General features: G+C 39.4%; 1 protein-coding gene across 4 annotated transcripts in view; it reads right to left on the minus strand.

Annotated features, from left to right (window-relative positions):
* The window catches only part of TMEM245 (transmembrane protein 245), a 98776-nt gene that overhangs the window by 31195 nt on the left and 47690 nt on the right, over positions 1–19891 (minus strand). For all 4 annotated transcript variants that reach the window (XM_003995737.6, XM_023242547.2, XM_023242545.2 and 1 more), the window contains 5 exons: positions 14904–14994; positions 7841–7939; positions 5524–5655; positions 1674–1796; positions 1399–1544 (listed from right to left, as the gene is read on the minus strand). In XM_003995737.6, coding sequence (XP_003995786.1) covers positions 1399–1544; positions 1674–1796; positions 5524–5655; positions 7841–7939; positions 14904–14994 — 591 coding nt within the window. The remainder of the gene's footprint in view (positions 1–1398; positions 1545–1673; positions 1797–5523; positions 5656–7840; positions 7940–14903; positions 14995–19891) is intronic.

The raw sequence follows: 19891 nt of genomic DNA on the forward strand, positions 1-19891 counted from the left end.
ATGGCTAATAAAGGAAGCAAGATATTGAAGACTTTACCCAGGCCTTGCTAGTAGGAAAAAGAAAGAAAACCCAGCAAACTTTCTAGGAAGAATATATTTCAAGAACATGTGTGTTATTTGAATGTAACTAAGGTTTTTCAGAGACCAAAATGGTATCCTCAACCAGTTATTAAATAAACACAATGAAGAAATAAGCCAAGATCAGTCAGAGAGAATTATCCAGTCAAATCAAGATTTCTGTGGAAGACTAGTTCAAAGCAATGCTATTTTTTATAATAATTTTTTCATGTTTTATTTTATTTATTCTTGAGAGAGAGAGAGTGAGCGCACACAAGAGAGCAGAGGAGGGGCAGAGAGTGAGGGAGACAGGGAATCCCAACCAGACTCCGCACTGTCAGTGCAGAGCCTGATGAAGGGCTCAAACTCAAACTGTGAGATCATGAGCTCAGCGGAGATCAAGAGCTGGATGCTTAACCGACCGACTGAGCCTCCCAGGTGCCCCCAAGCAATGCTATTTCTTAAAAATAAGTGGAAACATAAATGCCAACCAATGATTCACTATTCAAAATAAGTTTAAGAACACCTGGCTAACAACTTATTACAAAAAGAAACTCTAACGGATGATATGAGGATTTAATTTGGGTATAGCTATTCATAAGCAGTAAAAATGTAGTAGAACTCTAACAAGTCCCAAGCAGTAAGAGGAAAGGGTAGGGAAGGAACAGAGCTAGGTTTGAGCTGCAAAAGGCCTTTCCCTACCTGAAATGACAAAGAGGAAAAAGGAGGGCAGAAGCCAGTGACTTGGAAAGAGTGTATGAAGAAAAAAAAGTTGAGGAATCATCTCATTCAAAAGCCCAGCCTGCAATACATGGACCCCAGAAGACATGGGAAGTTTCTGGCCAGAACCTGTGATGCACATCCAGCCCATGACTTAAAAATAACCAAAATCTTTGCATTTCCAGTTTCCAGGCTAACTTCACGCAAAGGGCACAGAGCCCAGCTGCAGAGGGAGAGAGGAAGAAATAGAAAGACCATTTATTCTTCTCCCGGGACAAAGCCGCAGTTCCTGAGCTCTAAGAGAAGGGGGAGGTGTATGCGTGGTACAAGAGGGGTTTCTCCCCAGCAAGCGACATGAGCTGCAGCGGGAGCAAGAGCCTGCATGGGGTGAGGGGGCTGTAGCTCACAGGGCTGACAGCAGGATACCGAAACTGAATTTTTCTTCTTATCGAAACTTGCACTGCTCACATTGTTCTCTCAAAAGGAAATTAAAAATTTTGAAAATACCAGGGTCCGTCACTAGTTTTGCACTGATTATTAGAAAGGCTCAAGACTGAAAACAGGCTTCTCACAGAAAGCAGTGTCTAAAGGAAATAAGAATAGCATAAATCTTATCCCTACCTGATAGCTTCTTCCACAGACTGGCCAATAATATTAGAAGAAGGACCTGGCTGAGATAGTGGTGTCAGGCTTATCACCCACTTCACTGGCTTGTAGTACTCATCACTGGAACTTAATAGATAAAATAGTGTGGTCAGGAAAATTATCTGCAAAACAAAGGACAGTATCTCCTAAAAAATCACATTTGGAAACTACAGGAAGGAAACACAAATGGAACCAAGAAAACGCTTCACTGAAGAAGGAGAGGTAACATGCTCTTATCTACATGTACATACCAGAGATAGCACAAAATTGAGAAGGGCCGTCCCGCTGTAGAAGAGGATGGTCAGGAGGGTGGTGACCGTGGTGAAAAGCAGGCTCACGTTCCGGCTCATGACAATCCACAGAGACTCTAAGATCTGATGAAGAGGGAAAGCTGAACCATTAGAACTAATCCTGAGGAAAGAAGTTCCGACAGCTATCTACTCTGCTTTCAATACAAGAGCGTTAGTACCAGAACGTGAAAAGACAAGGACGGAGTAGTATTTTATGGGGGGGGGAATACGTTATCATCTGAAAACACTTGAACGTTGAATAGTAAGGAAAATGGTTAAGAAAATCACAGTGAATCTAGCTCCAAATCATATCAGGTAGCCATTAAAGATATGTGTATCATAACACAGAAAAACATTTTATGACATAATTATAAATTGAAAACGGGGCATCTGGGTGGCTCAGCTGGTTAAGCTTCCCACTTTGGCTCAGGTCATGATCTCACAGTTCGTGGGTTTGAGCCCCACATTGGGCTCTGTGCTGATAGCTTGGAGCCTGGAGCCTGCTTTCAGATTCTGTGTTTCCTTCTCTCTCTCTGCCCTTCCCCCATTCATGCTCTGTCTCTCTCCCCAAAATAAACATTAAAAAATCATAATTAAAAAAAGTAAAACGTAGGAAACAAAAATTTTATATATAGCATGATTTTAACTATGTAAAAATGATATGTATAGAAAAAAAAACCTACAGAAGAATATGCCAGAATGCAACCTGTATAGGATCATTAGTGCAGACATGAACATTCTAGTATTTGTCTTATTAGCTGCCTCCCCTCTTGCCATCTCCAACTTAGATTCACCTACAAATACAAAAGTATCACTTCGATGATTTCACTAAAATCACAATAAATAGGATAGGGTCAGGGCAGAGCTCTACAGCTGACTATCTTTCTTCAGATAGACGATGACCCTACTGAATTCCTTTGATCCATCACCTGTAAATTCACTAGAATCAGTTATTAAAACGATCACTAATATATGCTAAATGCTACTATAATACACGTTAAACACTACTAGAAGAAGATGTACAATATCTGTGGCACACCTAGATGTTTTCATTTCCTATCTTCTCAGGAACTTAATTCCCTCTTGACAATATCTGTCCCGTGAGAGAAGCAGTGCAGAGGATACCAACTTCATTTTAAAGATAGACAAACTGAAGCTCAGAGATGTTTTAAAACTTGCCCAAGGGCCTTGGAGCTAATAATTGGAACTAGAGCTGGGACCAGAACTCTAACGTCTGGTTTTATTTTGGTGTGCCCTTTCCAAAACAGCAGCTCTGTTTTTTGTCATATGTGCAAGTTACACCATCTGTTCTATGAAAGGCCTATCCATTCCTTTCCTATCTCAAATGTATCATTTATAAAGGCATATTTTGTTGTCCCCGGCATTTCTTGCAAACCTCAGCTCAGTCTTCACAGGAGAGCCTTTGCAGACTGGTTTCATTTACAATAACTCCTTACATAATATCTTCAAAATGCCTTGCAATGCCTACAAAAATATGCATGACTGACCATTTGACCTTGTGGGACAAAGAATGGATGAATAATACCACTGATTCCAAGAAACAAACCAACAATACCCTTATTTGTGATTTTTACATGCATTCTTTTGGGGGCTTCTGGCATTTTGGAATTTTTATTAAAAAAGTTTTTAAATAGTTTCTGGGTCACCCTGATAGGAAATACTCTGTGACAATTCTTAAGAAATTAACTGAAGACATTAATTGTAGACTGGTAGTCTCCAACAACAATCAAGTAACATTTCTGTGTACCCAAGGGGATTAGGAAGAAAGGTTCAGACCATGAGAGCTATCGGATATTACAAGAATATAGGCAGAAATAAAAAATCCGATCAAGGGTTGACTTCAACGCATTAAGATTTTTTTTCTGATGAGACAGGTAGTGACATTAAAGAATGTGATTTTTTTTTATACTTTATAAGAAAATGTGTTGATATTTAGAGGATGTACAGAAAAGCAGTGAACCAACAGTCTAAATGACCAGTGCATATTACAAAAGCATATAAGAGTAAAAGACCCATTTCTATTCAAGACAGATCAATGGACTTCCATGTAAGGCAGTACAAAAAAAGTTTATATTGATATGGTTTCAAATTCCACACTGCAATTAACATTTAAAAAGTACCATTTGTTGAGTTTTGGTGTAGTATCAAAGAATAGCCACAATTATCTGAAAAGGCTATTAAAAAACTCCCCTCTTTTCCAACTACGTATGTGTATGAGGCTGGATTTTCCTCAGATACTTCGATCAAAACAATGTATTCCAATAGGCTGAATGCAGAAGCAGGTATGAGAATCCAGACATTAAAGAGATTTGCAAAAAAGTAAAAGAAAGTCACTCTTCTGAGTCATTTTTTGTTTTGGAAAATAGTTATTTTGCAGATGCAAAAAATGTGTTAATATATAATGTTATTTTTTGTGAACTGATAAATATTTTAAAGTTCTCAGGTTTAACTGCTAACACAACAATAATCCATAGAACCCACGTGAACAAACAAAAACTCTGGAATCCTCAGACCAAGAAGTTTGACAACCACTGGACTAGAGAAAACAGATTATCAAACACATAAACTCTTAGAACTGAAGGACATGAATTTCTAGATTTAACTCCACACTGTGATAGCTGTATTAGGTGAGTGGGAAGAAGGGTAAGTGTGAGTACAGGGATTGGGGGAGGAACCGAAAGAGCTGTAAGAAAACCCCACAGGTGATAGAAGAGAGCACTGAGGGACTTCAAAGTCACATCTTTATCTTCATCTTCCAAATTAGGAAGCCAAAAGATAATACCTAAAATTACAAAACCAAGAAAGACCAGTATAAATATTATTTTGGAAATTTAGAGATAAATACCAGAGAAAGCTAAAAGAATTGACAGCTGTTTCCAGAAAATGAGACTGAAGTGGAGAAGCACAAAGCAGGGCACTGTCATTTTTTTACTGAAAATCTTAAACTATTATTGACTCTCTGCTATGGTCATCTATTAATAGTTTGATCAAAATTTAAAAAAAAAATCTAGCATTGCGGGGCACCTGGATGGCTCAACCAGTACAGGGTGCAACTCTTGATCTCAGGGTTGAGTCTGAGCCCCACACTGGTTGTAGAGATTACTTAAAATCTTTAAAAAAAAAAAAAAAATCTAGCATTGCAAACCTCAACTCTTGTTAAACTGATGAAAGTCACCAGTCCATTCACAAGAAAATCCTCTCATCTCTGTGAAAAGCCACATGCCAGGACACTTTATAAAACACACTGTTGAACCAAGAGTGGTTGTTAAAACTTCAGCAATGCTGCAAGCTGTTCCTTGCTGCCTTCGACCGACCGTTAGGCAAACAAGGCAGAGGTGGGTGGAACATGGTGGGAAAATGGGTGGTAAACAACAAGCTGAGCCTTTGAAGGACATCCAATCTCTCTAATGTAAGTGGAACCAGATTTCTATCTGCCAAAGACTTTGCGCACCAGAAAGGCCGATCTCTCTCTAGTGGTCCAGAGACATTCTAGTCAGCCTAAGGGACAGATACCTATCTCAGAATCTGAGAGCCCACAACACTTCACATATGTTTCCTGATTCAGCATTTCTCGGTTACTCTTCAACCACAGAGAAGGCACCAGGGGAGCTACTCCTGAGGCCTATGGTCTTTAGACATCTTTCTAGTGCATTTAGAACTCTCAACATGGCAAATGTTGTGGCATTAAAAACAAGGTAACTAAAGGCCTCTAAGTGTGCACAGAAAACTGGAAATTAGAATTTCTATTTTTATTTCTAAGTCCAGTTTAACTAAAAATTCTATTTCTTACCGAAAGAAATGTCTCAATGTTCTCGTGAACAAAGGAAGCGATATCCTGCCAGTCCAGGATGTCTCCCAGCCAGCTATTCTGACGATTTATATGCATCTTGTGTCCTTTGTGCCTTCCAGAATGCGTTACATTCTATGGAATAAAACGGTTCAGACATGAAATCTCCAAAAGCATAAGTATAAATACTCTATTTTGTTTTATGTCCACTTGAGCACTTGAGTAGTTTCTCAAAGGTGAAAAACTTTGCATTATTTAAGAAATCAGCTAAGAACTCTACCTAAAGACCTAAAATATGAAATACATTTTTTCTTCTTCTTTAGATACCTTCTAGATACCACCTGTCAGCTGAGCTCAAGCACTTCCTTTTTAATACATTTATGAACAACCTTCATTTCTCAATACATATTGACTGTACACCAACACAACATTTACTTTCTTTTTTTCCTCTTTTGAGCCCCTCTGCCTTTTGGGGGGGGTCCCCATGTTTGCTTTTTTCTTTCTTTCCTCATCCCACTCCCCTAATTATTAGCCTTCCATACAAGATAAAGAAAGCAAGGGGGAGAGAGGAATATAAAGTACATTAACAACTAAAACAATGTTACATGTCATTTATATCTCAACAAAATGGGGGATAAATGAAAAAGAAAAATGGGGAGAAAAATCTAACTCATCCATATGGAAGAGAAATACATTGACAAGAATGCAGGAATAATTAAATTTGAAGGAGATATGAATAAACAAAATGACTAGTGAGGTTAAAATTAGAAACATAAGTAGGTTCTTAACATTTTGTTTCTGTTCTGACACTTTTGCTAACATCGTAGTGATATATCAACCTTCAATATGCAATGAAGACATTAGGCGTTAGGAAAGAAAGCAACATACTTACCTACTTACAAACCTATGCTTCTAAAACACTGACTTCCCTGGGCCATACAATGAAGCTCAAAAGGGGTGAGGCATAGAAAAAAAGCTGTTTGTAAGCACAAGTCCCAGAGTCAGCAGAAAAAATAGATAGAACCTTTCCAATTGACCAGTTCTTCAGCAGATTACTGCCTAGGGATTCCCCAATTAGTTCTAACCTCCAGTCTTTGAAACTCACAAAAACCAGCCGGCTTCCCTCAATTCATCCCAGGAGTGAAAACAGGTCACTATGCAACCAACTCAAACTTGAAATTGAGCTTTCCTCCCTTCTACCCCAAGTTAAAAGGATGATATATACATGCTCTTCTCCTTACCATCAACCCTGTCAAAATTTACCACCTTATCTCATTCTCTACCTCCTTCCCCACTGGATAGTCATCTTCCATAGCACAGCCCCTGAGGGTCCACAGGCCCTGCCAACGCAGTATACAGTATGGCCCCATACAACCAGCTGCTTTTCAAAACCATCGTTTTTAAATTTAGTGGTAAATGGTGTTATTTTCCGCCAGAAATTCTGAAGAATGTATCAGCACAAGTAGCAGGTAAGGGTGATTAAAAATATACATCTCCAATTTTCCTTCCTCAAAGAGACAAGTTCTTAATGTCTAGAGCTCTACTATCTAAAACAGTAGCCACTATGTACATGTGGCTATCAGCACTTCAAATGTGGCTAGTCCAAAAACTGAGATGTGGTATTAGTATGAAATACATATGATTTCCAAGACTTATAGGAAAAAAAAAAAGGCTATAAAATATTGCATTAAGATTTTTCTTCCACTGCTTATATACTGAAACAATAATATATTGGGTATAGTGATGTAAGTGAAATATTTTTAGAATTAATTTCACCTGTTTTAGCTTTTTATTGTGGCCATTAAAAAATTAACATTATATCTGTGGTTTATGTTACATTTCAACTGTACAGAGATGAGATGCTGTTGAAAATAATGAACAGAGGAGGGGTGCCTGGGTGGCTCACGCAGTGAGCATCTGACTTCGGGCTAAGGTCATGATCTCACAGTTTGGGAGTTCAAGCCCTCCATTGGGCTCGTTGCTGTCTGGGCAGAGCCTGCTTCGGATCCTCTGTCTCCCATCTCTGCCCCTCTCCCACTTGCTTGCTCTCTCAAAAATAAATAAAGTATTTTTTAAAAAGTAAAACAATGAACAGAGGATGGAATACAATACAGCACAGTGACAGGCGGGTTCTGCCACGGAGATTAACCATCAACTCAAGCTGACTTTTAGTGACCTGAGGTTTAAGACCCTGTAGCTTCCAAATTTCAATAAATGACATCCAATGTTAATATCTATCTAGTCAATATGTATCTAGTCAATGAATCTGTAAAATAAAAGGACTTTATAAGTTTAAAATCGAAATCATCTAATAACTTACCTTTACAAACCAAGAATGATACAATCTGTCCCAAAGTTCTAGTACTTGCTTTTCAATTACAGCAGTATTGTTCACCTTATCTCCCAGAATTTTATGAAGCTGGAAGAAATAGATATAATCTGGTTTAATATCTCAGGCAACAATCCAGTAAAATTAATTCATGCTGGGTCTTTATATTTGTTCCAAATCAAACTAAAATGTTCCAGACTATTTAATTGCCTCTAGCCATCTTATAATCTTTCCTTAAACTCTGTACTCTTCAATATTCCCAGCAAATTTCCTTGCTTTTTTTTGGCTTTTTGCTTTCCTCTATTTCTGGGTCTCTAAGAGAGCCACCTCAGGTTGTAAGAGAAAGGTACATGTGAAGCCATGATCACTGACTTAGCAAATCTTATCTGGCCAGAGACAAATATGTTGCATGTGGCCCAAGTGTTTATCCATTACACAGAAATCTCATGTTACATTTATCACTGGTGTAAGAATTACCACAGAACTTCAAGTAAAATTTTAGGACCTTAGCTATAAACACAAATATTTCCCATAGTTTGCTAAGAGGCATCAGGTCTCAGAGTTATGACTAATGATGAGACTGGCTTCAGGGTTTGTGGGAATCAAATACAGTGAGACAAGATAACTTTGAGGAAAGTTATTCATTATAATACGCCACATTTTTGTTATTAAAACCATAACATAGGGGTGTGTGGGTGGCTCAGTTGGTTGAGTGTCCAACTCTTGATTTTGATTCAGGTCATGATCTCAGGGTCATGAGATGGAGCCATGTATTGGGCTCCATGCTGAGTGTGGAGCCTGCTTAAGATTCTCTCTCCCCCCACCTGTGCCCCCCACCCCTGCTTGCACACTCTAAAAACAAACAATAGCATAATAGTAAAAACATTTTTTAAAAGATAAACACTGATTTGTAGTCCCACTTCCTTACCACAAATGCTTCCGTTATTCTATATCCTCTGCAACTTTTTATGTTTATAAACATAATTTAGAATTTTTCATCACTTCATCACTTTCATCCTTACTTTTAATGGTTCCATATTAGTTTTGGGTTTTTTTTTAAGATTTTATTTTTCAGTAATCTCTATGCCCAAGGTGGGGCACAAACTCACAACCCCAAGATCAAGAGTTGCACACTCTACCTTAAGTTCTGATATTAGTTTATCATTACCCAATCATAGGATATGGAGATGGTTCCCAATTTTTAATGTCACAAATAACACTGCAATGAACGTCCTTATACACAACTTTTTTTTTCTTACTACTAATAGCATGATAAATGTATAGGAATCAAAGGAAATAGGCACTTTAATAGCTCTTGCTATGCACTGTCTTCCATAGGGAGTATACCAATTAACATTTTCCAACACTGTATGAATAAACCAGTTTTCCCAAAGGCTTATGGATTGATACATTTTTAGATAATTTAATAGCTGTGAAATTGTAACCAAATACTTTTCTTCTTCAGGTACAATAGTGACCACTTTTCTGTGTTGGTTTTCAACGAGTATTTTCTTTTGTGTGGCCTACCCACACCTTTTGCTTACTTGATGCTGTCCTTACAGATATCTGAACCAGTTTTTAGACTTATTTGGTACAAACATATCTGCCCAATGTTTTCCTCTATACTTTATTCATAAACCAAACACAAATTAGTAAATACAATGGAAGCCATTATCTTCGTATAGCATTTTACAACTTACAAATGGTTTTCACCTACATTACGTGATCATTACAACAACCCCAAGGGTTAGGTCAGAAAAAGGTCTTTATCACCTTTGTTCTTTCAAGATGAGAAAACAGATTTAGAAAGAACCTACGACAGGCCCAAGTCAGGCAGCTAACTGGTAGAGGCAGGATTAAAAACTCTCTAGTACTCTTTCAACTACAGCATATATAACCTATGAACAAAAAACACCTAACACAGCAAATTGTCCAAAATAACTAAAAGCCACAATTAGCCCTGGTCTTCTTTCAATTACTTTAAATTTGTCTTTTGGGTATCATGACTGCCAGATACTCACAGACTGCCTAGTACCAGTTCTTTCTGTCCCTCTACTCTCCGTTTCTGAGACACCACCCCCCCCCCACCCTTTAACCAGAAAAGCCCCCAGTCTAGGCTGTCCGCATAGTGGCATTCACCACAATAAAGCGCTATCGCAAACTGGCATCCACTTCAGCACAGCTCAACAGTAAACAAGTCTACAATCACCAAAGCACAGCTATTATTGGTGGTGTCTGAGATGCTCTTTGCAGACGAAAGACAGTGAAGCACTAAGAGCCGTCAGAATGCCATTTGAATGCTGGGTAACTTAAGGTGAATAACCTCATCTATAAAATGGGGATGGTAAGTCAGTGGGCAGTTCTCTGTTCTCACTTTGCTTGGAATCTTAACAGCCATTTGCCACAGGCTGACCAAGTCTTTCTGGAAACCTCTTCTCTCAGCCTCTAAGATAAACACAGGCTGTTCCCCAACACCTCACAGACTACTCCTCCTCCACCTTCTCTGCTGACTTGCTTCTGTGACCTTCAAAAGCTGCTCTAAGAACCTATATTTGGTCCTCTTCTATATGTACTTTCTCCTTAGGCCATGTCATGGGATACATTGTGTCCCTCCTAAATCCTAACCCCCCCCTCACCCTATACCTTAGAATGTGACTGTATCTGGAAATAAGGTCTTTAAAGAGGTAATCAAATTAAAATGATGTCATTAGGGTGGGCCCTAATCCAACAAGATCAGTGTCCTTATAAATTAAAAAAATATATATTTTTTTAATGTTTATTTATTTTTGAGACAGAGAGAGACAGACAGAGTAGGGGAGGGGCAGAGAGAGAGGGAGACACAGAATCTGAAACAGGCTCCAGGCTCTGAGCTGTCAGCACAGAGCCCGACACAGGACTTGAACTCACAAACCGTGAGATCATGACCTGAGCTGAAGTCAGTCGCCTAACCGACTGAGCCACCCAGGCACCGCTGATCAGTGTCCTTACAAAAAGAGGAGATTAGGAGACAGACACACACAGACAAAAGACCATATGAAGAAGACACAGGCATCTACAAGCCAAGGAGGGAGGCCCCATAAGAAACCAATCCCACCAACACCTTGATCTTGAACTCCCAGCCTGCAGAACTGTAAGAAAATAAATTTCTGTTGTCTGAGCACCCAGTCTGTGATACTCTGTCATGGCAGCCTTATCATACTAATATAGTTCACCTCCATCGATGGGCAGAGTAACAGGTAGAGTGAGTCTGACAACATTCAAACTTCCACCTACGGCCCAGATCTCTCCTCTGAGCCCCAGCTACATATGTCCAAATGCCTTTTCTGATATCTTGACTTAGAAATCTGGCAGGGATCTCAAACTTTGCACGCCCCAAACAGAATTATAGCTCCATCTACCTGTAACCCGCCTGACCCCCCACAACCTCCAAGATCTGTTCATCTCAGCAAATGGCACAGCTACCCTTCCAGTCAGGCGAACCAAAAACTTCTTTCCCTTTCATTCCATACCCAATCCAGGAGTAATTCCTGTCATAACCACCTCAGAAATACAAGTTAAATGTGACCATTTCTCTCAATTCCCACTTCAACCATCCTAGTCAAAGTTCTCAAAATCTCCTCTAGACTGTTGGAATAATATTCTTTTAGCCAGGGCCCTGCCTTCTCCATTCCTGCCTATCTCTCCATAAAGGAGCCAAAATGAGCTTTGAATATCCTAAATCAGGTCACATCCCTTTCTGTTTTAAATCTATATTTACCTTTATAACAAAAATAAAATCCCAACTTCTTGTTATGACCTATGGCTAGTCTTGTTACCACATTCCCTGTTCCAGCCACGTTGGCCTTCTTTCTTTCCTTAAACCAATCTTGTTCCAACATCAGAGCCTGTGAATTTTCTATGCCCGCAACTTGAAACTTTCTTTTCCCAGATCTCCAGTGTTAGTGAAAAGATCACCTTCTCATTCTGTGGCATTCCAGCTAAAGTATCACCCCAGGTCATTCTCTACCATGTTACCTGATCACAGCACTTTTCTATCTGAAATGGTTACCTGTTGACATGTCTCATGTCTACCCCCGCTCACCAGAGTAAGCTCCAGGAGGGTGGTAACTCTTTCTGGTCTCCTGCTTTCCCCCAGCACTTAGGACAGTGCCTGGCACATTTGTGAACTGGCTGTCACTTTCTTCATTCTAGTCATAGGAGAAGGGACAGAGAAAACCCATTCAGGACTTATTCTCCTGCTGCCTCCAGGTACAAATTTTGGAAAAAACTTATGAGGCAGGAAGGTTAGCTCAAACAAGGATGCTGAATGAAGAAAGTAAGCTGGATTTGAGAAAACAGCAAACTAGCAGGCCTTGAAAGAACCCAAATAATGCATAGAGGATACAGGAGATAAGGCTGACAATATAGACGGGGGGAAGGAAGACAGGAACCTTCTCTGCTCATACCTAAACACACCCCAAAAAACTTTCTTCCCTTTCTGAGCATGATCTTTTTCCCTAGCTTCAGACCTTTCCACACTTTTGCTCCTGAGACCCAATTCTTACATGATTCTTAGCTGGATAAGATCTGAGCTTATTAGAAAAGCTACCCCTAGAGGGGAAGGGGAAAAAAAAAAAAAAAGAGGTTAGAGTGGGAGAGAGCCAAAGCATAAGAGACTCTTAAAAACTGGGAACAAACTGAGGGTTGATGGGGGGTGGGAGGGAGGGGAGGGTGGGTGATGGGTATTGAGGAGGGCACCTTTTGGGATGAGCACTGGGTGTTGTATGGAAACCAATTTGACAATAAATTTCATATATTGAAAAAAAAATTCATAAAATAAAATAAAAAATAAATTAAAAAAAAAGAAAAGCTACCCCTATAATTTCAATGGTTCTTTTTTTTTTAAACAACCTTATTGAGATAATTCACACACCTTACAATTCACCCACCTAAGTGTAGTAATTCAATATTTCTTGTAGTATATTCAAACTTACACAACCATCACCACAAGCAATTTTGAAACATTTTTCTTACCCCAAAAGGAAATGCCATACTTCTTAGCAGTCACTCCACCATGCCCCCAATCTTCCCTACCCCTGGAAACCACTACTCTACTGTCTCTATAGATATGCCTCTTCTGGATGTTTCATACAAATGGAATCATACGTATGTGTTCTTTTATGACTGCTTTCAACTGGCATAATGTTTTCAAGGTTCATCTACATTGTAGAATGTATCAGTGCTTCCTTCCTTTTTATGGCAGGTAATCGTATATAGATACACCACATTTTATTTATCCATTCGTCAGTCAATACACATTCAATGGCTGGTTTTAGATATTATCCTCATGTCTTCTAAATCAGGACCATGAGTATGTTACCATCTTTGTTACAAATACTCTTCTCTCTTCAGCTGTCTTTCCTTTTAGAGTCTCGAACAAAAGGTTTCAAACTTATCTTTTCTCTAAGTAATTTCTAAGGAACATTCTCCAGCTTTCCCCAAGTAGGTAGATTTTCAGAATACAAATTATATACCAAAACAAATATATAAGCCAAAAAATTAAATACTATGCTTTCAGCAGAGTAAGTCAGCCAATATATTTCTAGAGGTCTAAGAGGCTTCTGCAATGGCTGGATCTTCTTCTATGATAGTTATGAGATCTATACCAATAGACTTATCTTCCACTTATTCACCAAATATTTTTTAAAGACTTCCATGTGGCATTTGATTTGGTTACCTGCTATGGGCTCAAGAAAATCACTAACACAGATCTTTCTCTTAACTTTTTACTCAACAATAATTCCATCCTTAGGTTAGATTACTATACACAGGTGGACAGCGTAATTTCCAAGATAATTTTTTTTTGAGACTTCGTTCTTGAATTTTGAACAAGGAATCACATACCAATACTTTTTTTTCTCGGCATACATCTAACTGCAACAAACCTTGTTAATCCCTAGATGATCCTAATTACTTCAATCTATTAAAACTCCAAATTACCGTCCTTCTCATAGGCACTATTGGGGGGTAGAGAATAAAAGGATATCCCAAATTTGTCCCATGGAGTCTAACCCTTACCTGCAATAACTGTGCCTTTTCCTCTATCCTTCATTTCCTTCTGCAAAACTTCAGATAGACTAATCTCCTCAAGCAGACTCCTGTCTCCACATCTTGGCTCACAAAAACACTCCTTAATATACACTCTTCCTTCTCTTTATTCATCTAAGATATATCATTCCTTCAGCGTTTCGCTCAAGTGCCATGTTAAAGCACCTAACCCAGTTTTGGGCATGAACTTCTAGCATGCTATAGTAGAAACAACAAGGGATTTAGAATTAGTCTTCAGTTTGAAACCAAGTCTGCAATTCACAACGTGACCACTGGGAATTTACTTAGCCTTGCTAAGCCTATTTCCTCCTCTGTAAACTGGGTGAAATAATTCAGACTACTGCAAATTTCTTGGAAAGATGAAAAGAAACAAACTAGAAATGCCAACCACAGTCACCAGCAGATAATATTTAATATTTGCTAACAACGTTTTCTTCTCCACAAATCCTTATTTGACCAATCTTAATGATCATTATTTGTGCATTAGGACAAAATGAATATCTACCTTGAACAAGAAGCAAAGGACAAATCTCTCTGTTCAGGCTACTAGCACTTTTTTTTTTTTTTAATGTTTTTGGTTTTTTTTTTTGAGACAGAGAGAGACAGAGCATGAGCAGGGAAGGGGCAGAGAGAGAGGGAGACACAGAATCTGAAGCAGGCTCCAGGCTCCAAGCTGTCAGCACAGAGCCTGACACAGGGCTCGAACTCACGGACTGTGAGATCATGACCTGAGCTGAAGTCGGACACTTAACTGACTGAGCCACCCAGGCGCCCCACTAGCACTATTAAATACAATCATCCAGAAAGTTTAATTTCGTTGTACATTTCTTGTTGTCTGGTAGATTTAAGCCTATTTCAAAAACAAACTGTTCTAAACAGAATCTCCATTTATACTTTATTAAAGCAGTAAGTCCTACCAATGAAGAACCTACAAAGAGAAAGCCACAAAGAGTGGCTCTTCCCTTACCTTGTGGGTTATCCACTCTCTTCCATACTGATACACGTTGTTAGCCGCAGAATTGAGGGCTCTTTGGACTACCTGAGCTTCAGGAAGCCAACTAATTTAAAAGAAAAAAGAAAAAATTAAAAACTAGCACATTTTTAGTGTACTGCACCAATAACTCTTGGAATTCAATGTATTGGAATTCAATGTATTGTAATGATTGTTTACAATCATTAACTGACAAATTATTGATCAGTTATCACACATGGCTACAAATGAATCATATGTAGGAAGCCTTGACTTCCGACCCTAATGCTTATTTCTACCATTTAGGATTCCCTTCAAGCTTTCCTTAGCTATTAGACCCACTCTCCCCCACAAACTCCCTTTCATTCTGCTCTGTCCATACATGTTATCTGCCTTATTCAGCACCAGCAGAAGTGGTTCTGGGACACTGGGATAGTCAGTACCTGGGCAGAGGTTCTCAGTGTGTGGTCCATGGACCAGCAGCATCAGAACTGCTTGGAAACCTGCTAGATATGCAAATTCTTGGGCTCAATTCCAGATCTACTGAAAAAGAAACTGGGCAGGGGCCCAGCAATCTGTACCTTAACAAGCCCTAAAAATGGTTCTGATACATGCTGAAGTTTGAGAACCACTGGTCTAAGAATGTGAAAAACTCAGAAAGAAAACAAGAAAATTAAGAGGGCGAATCATTGTTTTCAATTTCGTACTCACTGGAGATCTTTTTAAGATATGAGGACCTCCTGAGCAGCATTTCAGCTATACAAGGAGCTCCATCTACAAGCTTTACTCCTTGTGCTTTGAGAGACAGACTCCTCACTTTCCTGTTAACTATGCAGGCTGCATCATCTGCCTTAATCAAGAATATGTTACATATACTCAATGTTTCCTCAACAAGAAATATCTTCATATATTCTTTAAATTGTACCTCAAGAGATTGTTTACTAGAGATGTTGACATTCACAAATATAATAGTCCTGATCTCAACTATACATGAGTGATGCCCAAAGGCCAAGGCAAGCAGTAACTAAGTACTTTCCTGAGGCCTAAATATGACACACATCACAAAGCTGGCTTATGGGAAAGAGTCAAATAGTGAGTCAAGTCAAATCTGCAATGTTCACAACTCCCAGCAGTTTTATATACTTGTAGTAATTTATATAGTAAATCAGAAGTGGTAACTTGCGTGTGTGTGTGTGCGTGTGTGTGTGTGTGTGTGTGTGACAGAGAGAGAGAGAAAGATGGTCATAAACAGAAAACTAACTGCCACTACAGCCACAAAGTAATGATGCCTAGGACAGCAATGATCTTTAATCAGAGCAAAAGGCATTCTGGATACATTAGAAAGTGGAATGTCAGGGCGCCTGGGTGGCTCGGTCAGTTAAGCATCTGACTCAGTTCAGGTCGTGATCCCACAGTTTGTGGGTTCAGGCCCCACATTGGGCTCTGTGCTGACACCTCAAAGCCTGGAGCAAGCTTCGGATTCTGTGTCTCCTTCTCTTTCTGCCCCTTCCCCACTTGTGCTCAGTCTCTCAAAAATATATAAATGTTAAAAGAAAATTTAAAAAAAAAGTGGAACATCAAATTAGTAATGGTTTCAGCCTTTAATATTAACCAGTTCTTCCTACACTCCAAATAAAATATTTGTGAAACTTTCGGCAAATTCTCAACTATTTCTCAGCAAGTAGGACAAAACTTGCTATAACTGTATTTCTCAGCAGGTAGGACAAAAAGAGATGATTACAAATATAATAATCTAGGGGCGCCTGGGTGGCGCAGTCGGTTAGGCGTCCGACTTCAGCCAGGTCACGATCTCGCGGTCCGTGGGTTCGAGCCCCGCGTCGGGCTCTGGGCTGATGGCTCAGAGCCTGGAGCCTGTTTCCGATTCTGTGTCTCCCTCTCTCTCTGCCCCTCCCCCGTTCATGCTCTGTCTCTCTCTGTCCCAAAAATAAAAATAAACGTTGAAAAAAGAAAAAAAAAATTAAAAAAAAAAAAAACAAATATAATAATCTAAGTATGTGAACAGGAAACTGGGATCTTTAAACACAGATGGGATTTGGGAGAAATTAAGTACCTTTTAAATTATCCTAGTATTTACAAGTTCATCAGTGCTCTGAAGGGAGCTGAATGTTTTCAATTAACTGGTAGTACATTTCATGGGGAAAATTATAACCTGTAGTGTTTTGTTTTTTTAATGTTTGTTTATTCTTGAGAGAGAGGCAGACAGAGACAGAGTATGAGTGGGGGAGGGTCAGAGAGAGAGGGAGACACAGAATCCCAAGCAGGCTCCAGGCTCTGAGCTGTAAGCACAGAGTCCAATGCAGGGCTCGAACTCACAAACTGCGAGATCATGACCCGAGCCCAAGCTGGATGCTTAACCGACTGAGCCACCCAGGTGCCCCATAACCTGTAGTGTTAAAGTAGGAAGATTGACAGAAGTATCTGAATAGATCCTTAATGACTAACAAGCATCTATAAGGCCTGATAAACTCTTGCTGGCTACTGTGAAAACACTTTGCCAACGTCATCACACAGGTGTCCTAAGAGCTCCAGATGAGAGGAGAGCTGATGTGAGGCTAAGTCAAAGGTCTTGGCTCCATCCAGACCTCCTCAAAATGAGCGCCCTGTAGGAGACACAGGGCCAGAAACACCTGAGCAACTCTGGCTGAGACAAACTGGGATGTGCTTTGGTCTTATTATCAACCAGAACCAATCACTAATTCTACTACACTAAGTCAAGAGGGATCAGTCAGGAGAAACCAAGTTCCTAGAAATTGGACTGGCCTACCCTCATCTTCCTGGGGAGAGGTTAATCTCTATCACAATGTGACTTACCAAAAGAACAGCCCCATTAAAAACAACTTAGCTTAGCCTGGGGGATTCCTCACAAGTAAGGGAAGGCTAAATCACATTCAGTACCATTTTAATGCCATCTCCTGAGGAGGGTCATGAGAATCAACAGGCTTGAGACTAGTTAATAAAAAACAAGAAATGGGCTCCAACAAGACAAGACAAGAATAAAGATGTGCTCCAACTTCATTTTCTATGAAGCTCTGTGAAGATGACCCTACCCTGCCTATGTCATTTATCCACCAGCTCACAAAACATACTCATGGGAAGTCGAGGTACCTACGTAGGGTATATAAAACGTGCATCACATTGGAAGACAGCATATCTAACCAGTTCTTAACTGTATCTCCCCCACTAGATATATCTACGTGAATTTTCCACAAAGTGAACTGCCATCTTCAGGACAGGAATCCACTGAGTACTGAGATTGCAAGAACCATTAGTATTCATTCATGTCTACCTCCATTAATCTGTCGCAAAAAAATCAGACTTCCCACAGATGATCAAAGCCTAAACAGCTTTTAATTCCTTCCATCTTCCTGCTTGGAATATTACACAGCAATAAAAGGGAACACGCTAATGATACCTACAATGTCTTCAATGAAGTTCAACAGAATTATGAGTAGTGAACTTTGTTCACTACCAATCTTTCAATCTCACAAGGTTACATACACTATGATTTGATCTATGTATCAATCATGAAACAACAATATTATAGATACAGAGAACAGATTGGTTGCCAAGTGTTAGGGATATGCTAAACAAGAAGGTAGAGGGTAGGTGTGGCTATAAAGGGGTGGCATGAGGAAGCCTGTGGTTATGGAACAGTTCTGTTCTTGATGGTCTTGATAGCTTATAGGAAGCTACACATATAATAAAATTGTAAACACACATATACACAAATGCATGTAAAACTAGCAAAATGTCCATTTCCTAGTTTCGTTATTGTATCATAGTCATGCAAGATGTCAACATTAGAGGAGGTGGGCTGAAGAGTCCATGGACCTCCCTATGGCTTTCTTTGCCATGCCTGATGAATCTAGAACTATTACAAAATTTAAAAATAAAAACAACCAACTTTCTAAACTGCTCTGATCTGGGGCTCCCCAGATTGTGTGTGCCTTCAATACAGTAGCAGCGACAGTCCTATTGCCATTGAAAACCAGTATAGAGGGGCTCTGGGCTTATTTCCATTACAGGAGAATGACCGCCGAAAGAGGAGCCCTTGAGATATTAACGCTGCCTGATTTTTTTTTTTTTTTTTAACGCTGCCTGATTTTTAACTTCACTCCAGATCACTCTCCTGAACTAAACACCAACACAGCCAATGGTCTTCAAGATGCCTCTGCCTACCATAGGCACCTCAAACACAAAAGATAAAAAAAGGAAGCAAATTCTTTTTCCCACCGTATCTGCTCCTCTACTTCCTATCTAGGTGAATCTACCATCATCAACCAACTTTCAAAGCTAGAAACAAGTCACGCTAGATTTCTTCCAACTATATCCAGTCGACCACCAACCAACCTCCTTAAGATCTTACTAACCCTATTCTTTTCCACTACAAATGTCCACAATTAAGGACTTCATCACCTCTCAGCTAGTTCTAAAAGGCTCAAATCTTATATGCTGTGCATCTTTTCTCCATAGTATAGAGGGAAAGACTGTTCTAGAATGAAATCTGATTATGCCACTTCTTCTGTCCTTAATCAAGATAATAAACATTATCTATCACCTTCAAAAGTTTCCTTGTGCATCTATGTACTCCCTTCCTGGGGCCCACCCCTATAGACAGACACCACTGATCTTTCTGTCACTATGGATTAGTTTGCATTTCCTAGAACTTAGCATAAATGGAATCATACTGTATCAGTTGTTGGTTTTTTGGTTTTTTTTTGTTTTTTTTATTTTCTGCCTGACTTCTTTCACTCAGCATACTTATTCTGAGATCTATCCATGCTGCTGCATGTACAGTTTATTGTCACTGAATGCTAAGTGAAATGCTATTCCTTTCTACGGATATACTGCAATTGGTAACTAACCAGGAATATTAAGGACAAGCACTTTGAGTGTGAAACACATTTTGCAAGATGTCCTTTTTAAGGATATTCAAATATGATTCTAAACCAAGTTCAAGAAAC

Source organism: Felis catus, chromosome D4, assembly GCF_018350175.1.
Source record: "Felis catus isolate Fca126 chromosome D4, F.catus_Fca126_mat1.0, whole genome shotgun sequence".
Classification (NCBI taxonomy): Eukaryota; Metazoa; Chordata; class Mammalia; order Carnivora; family Felidae; genus Felis; species Felis catus.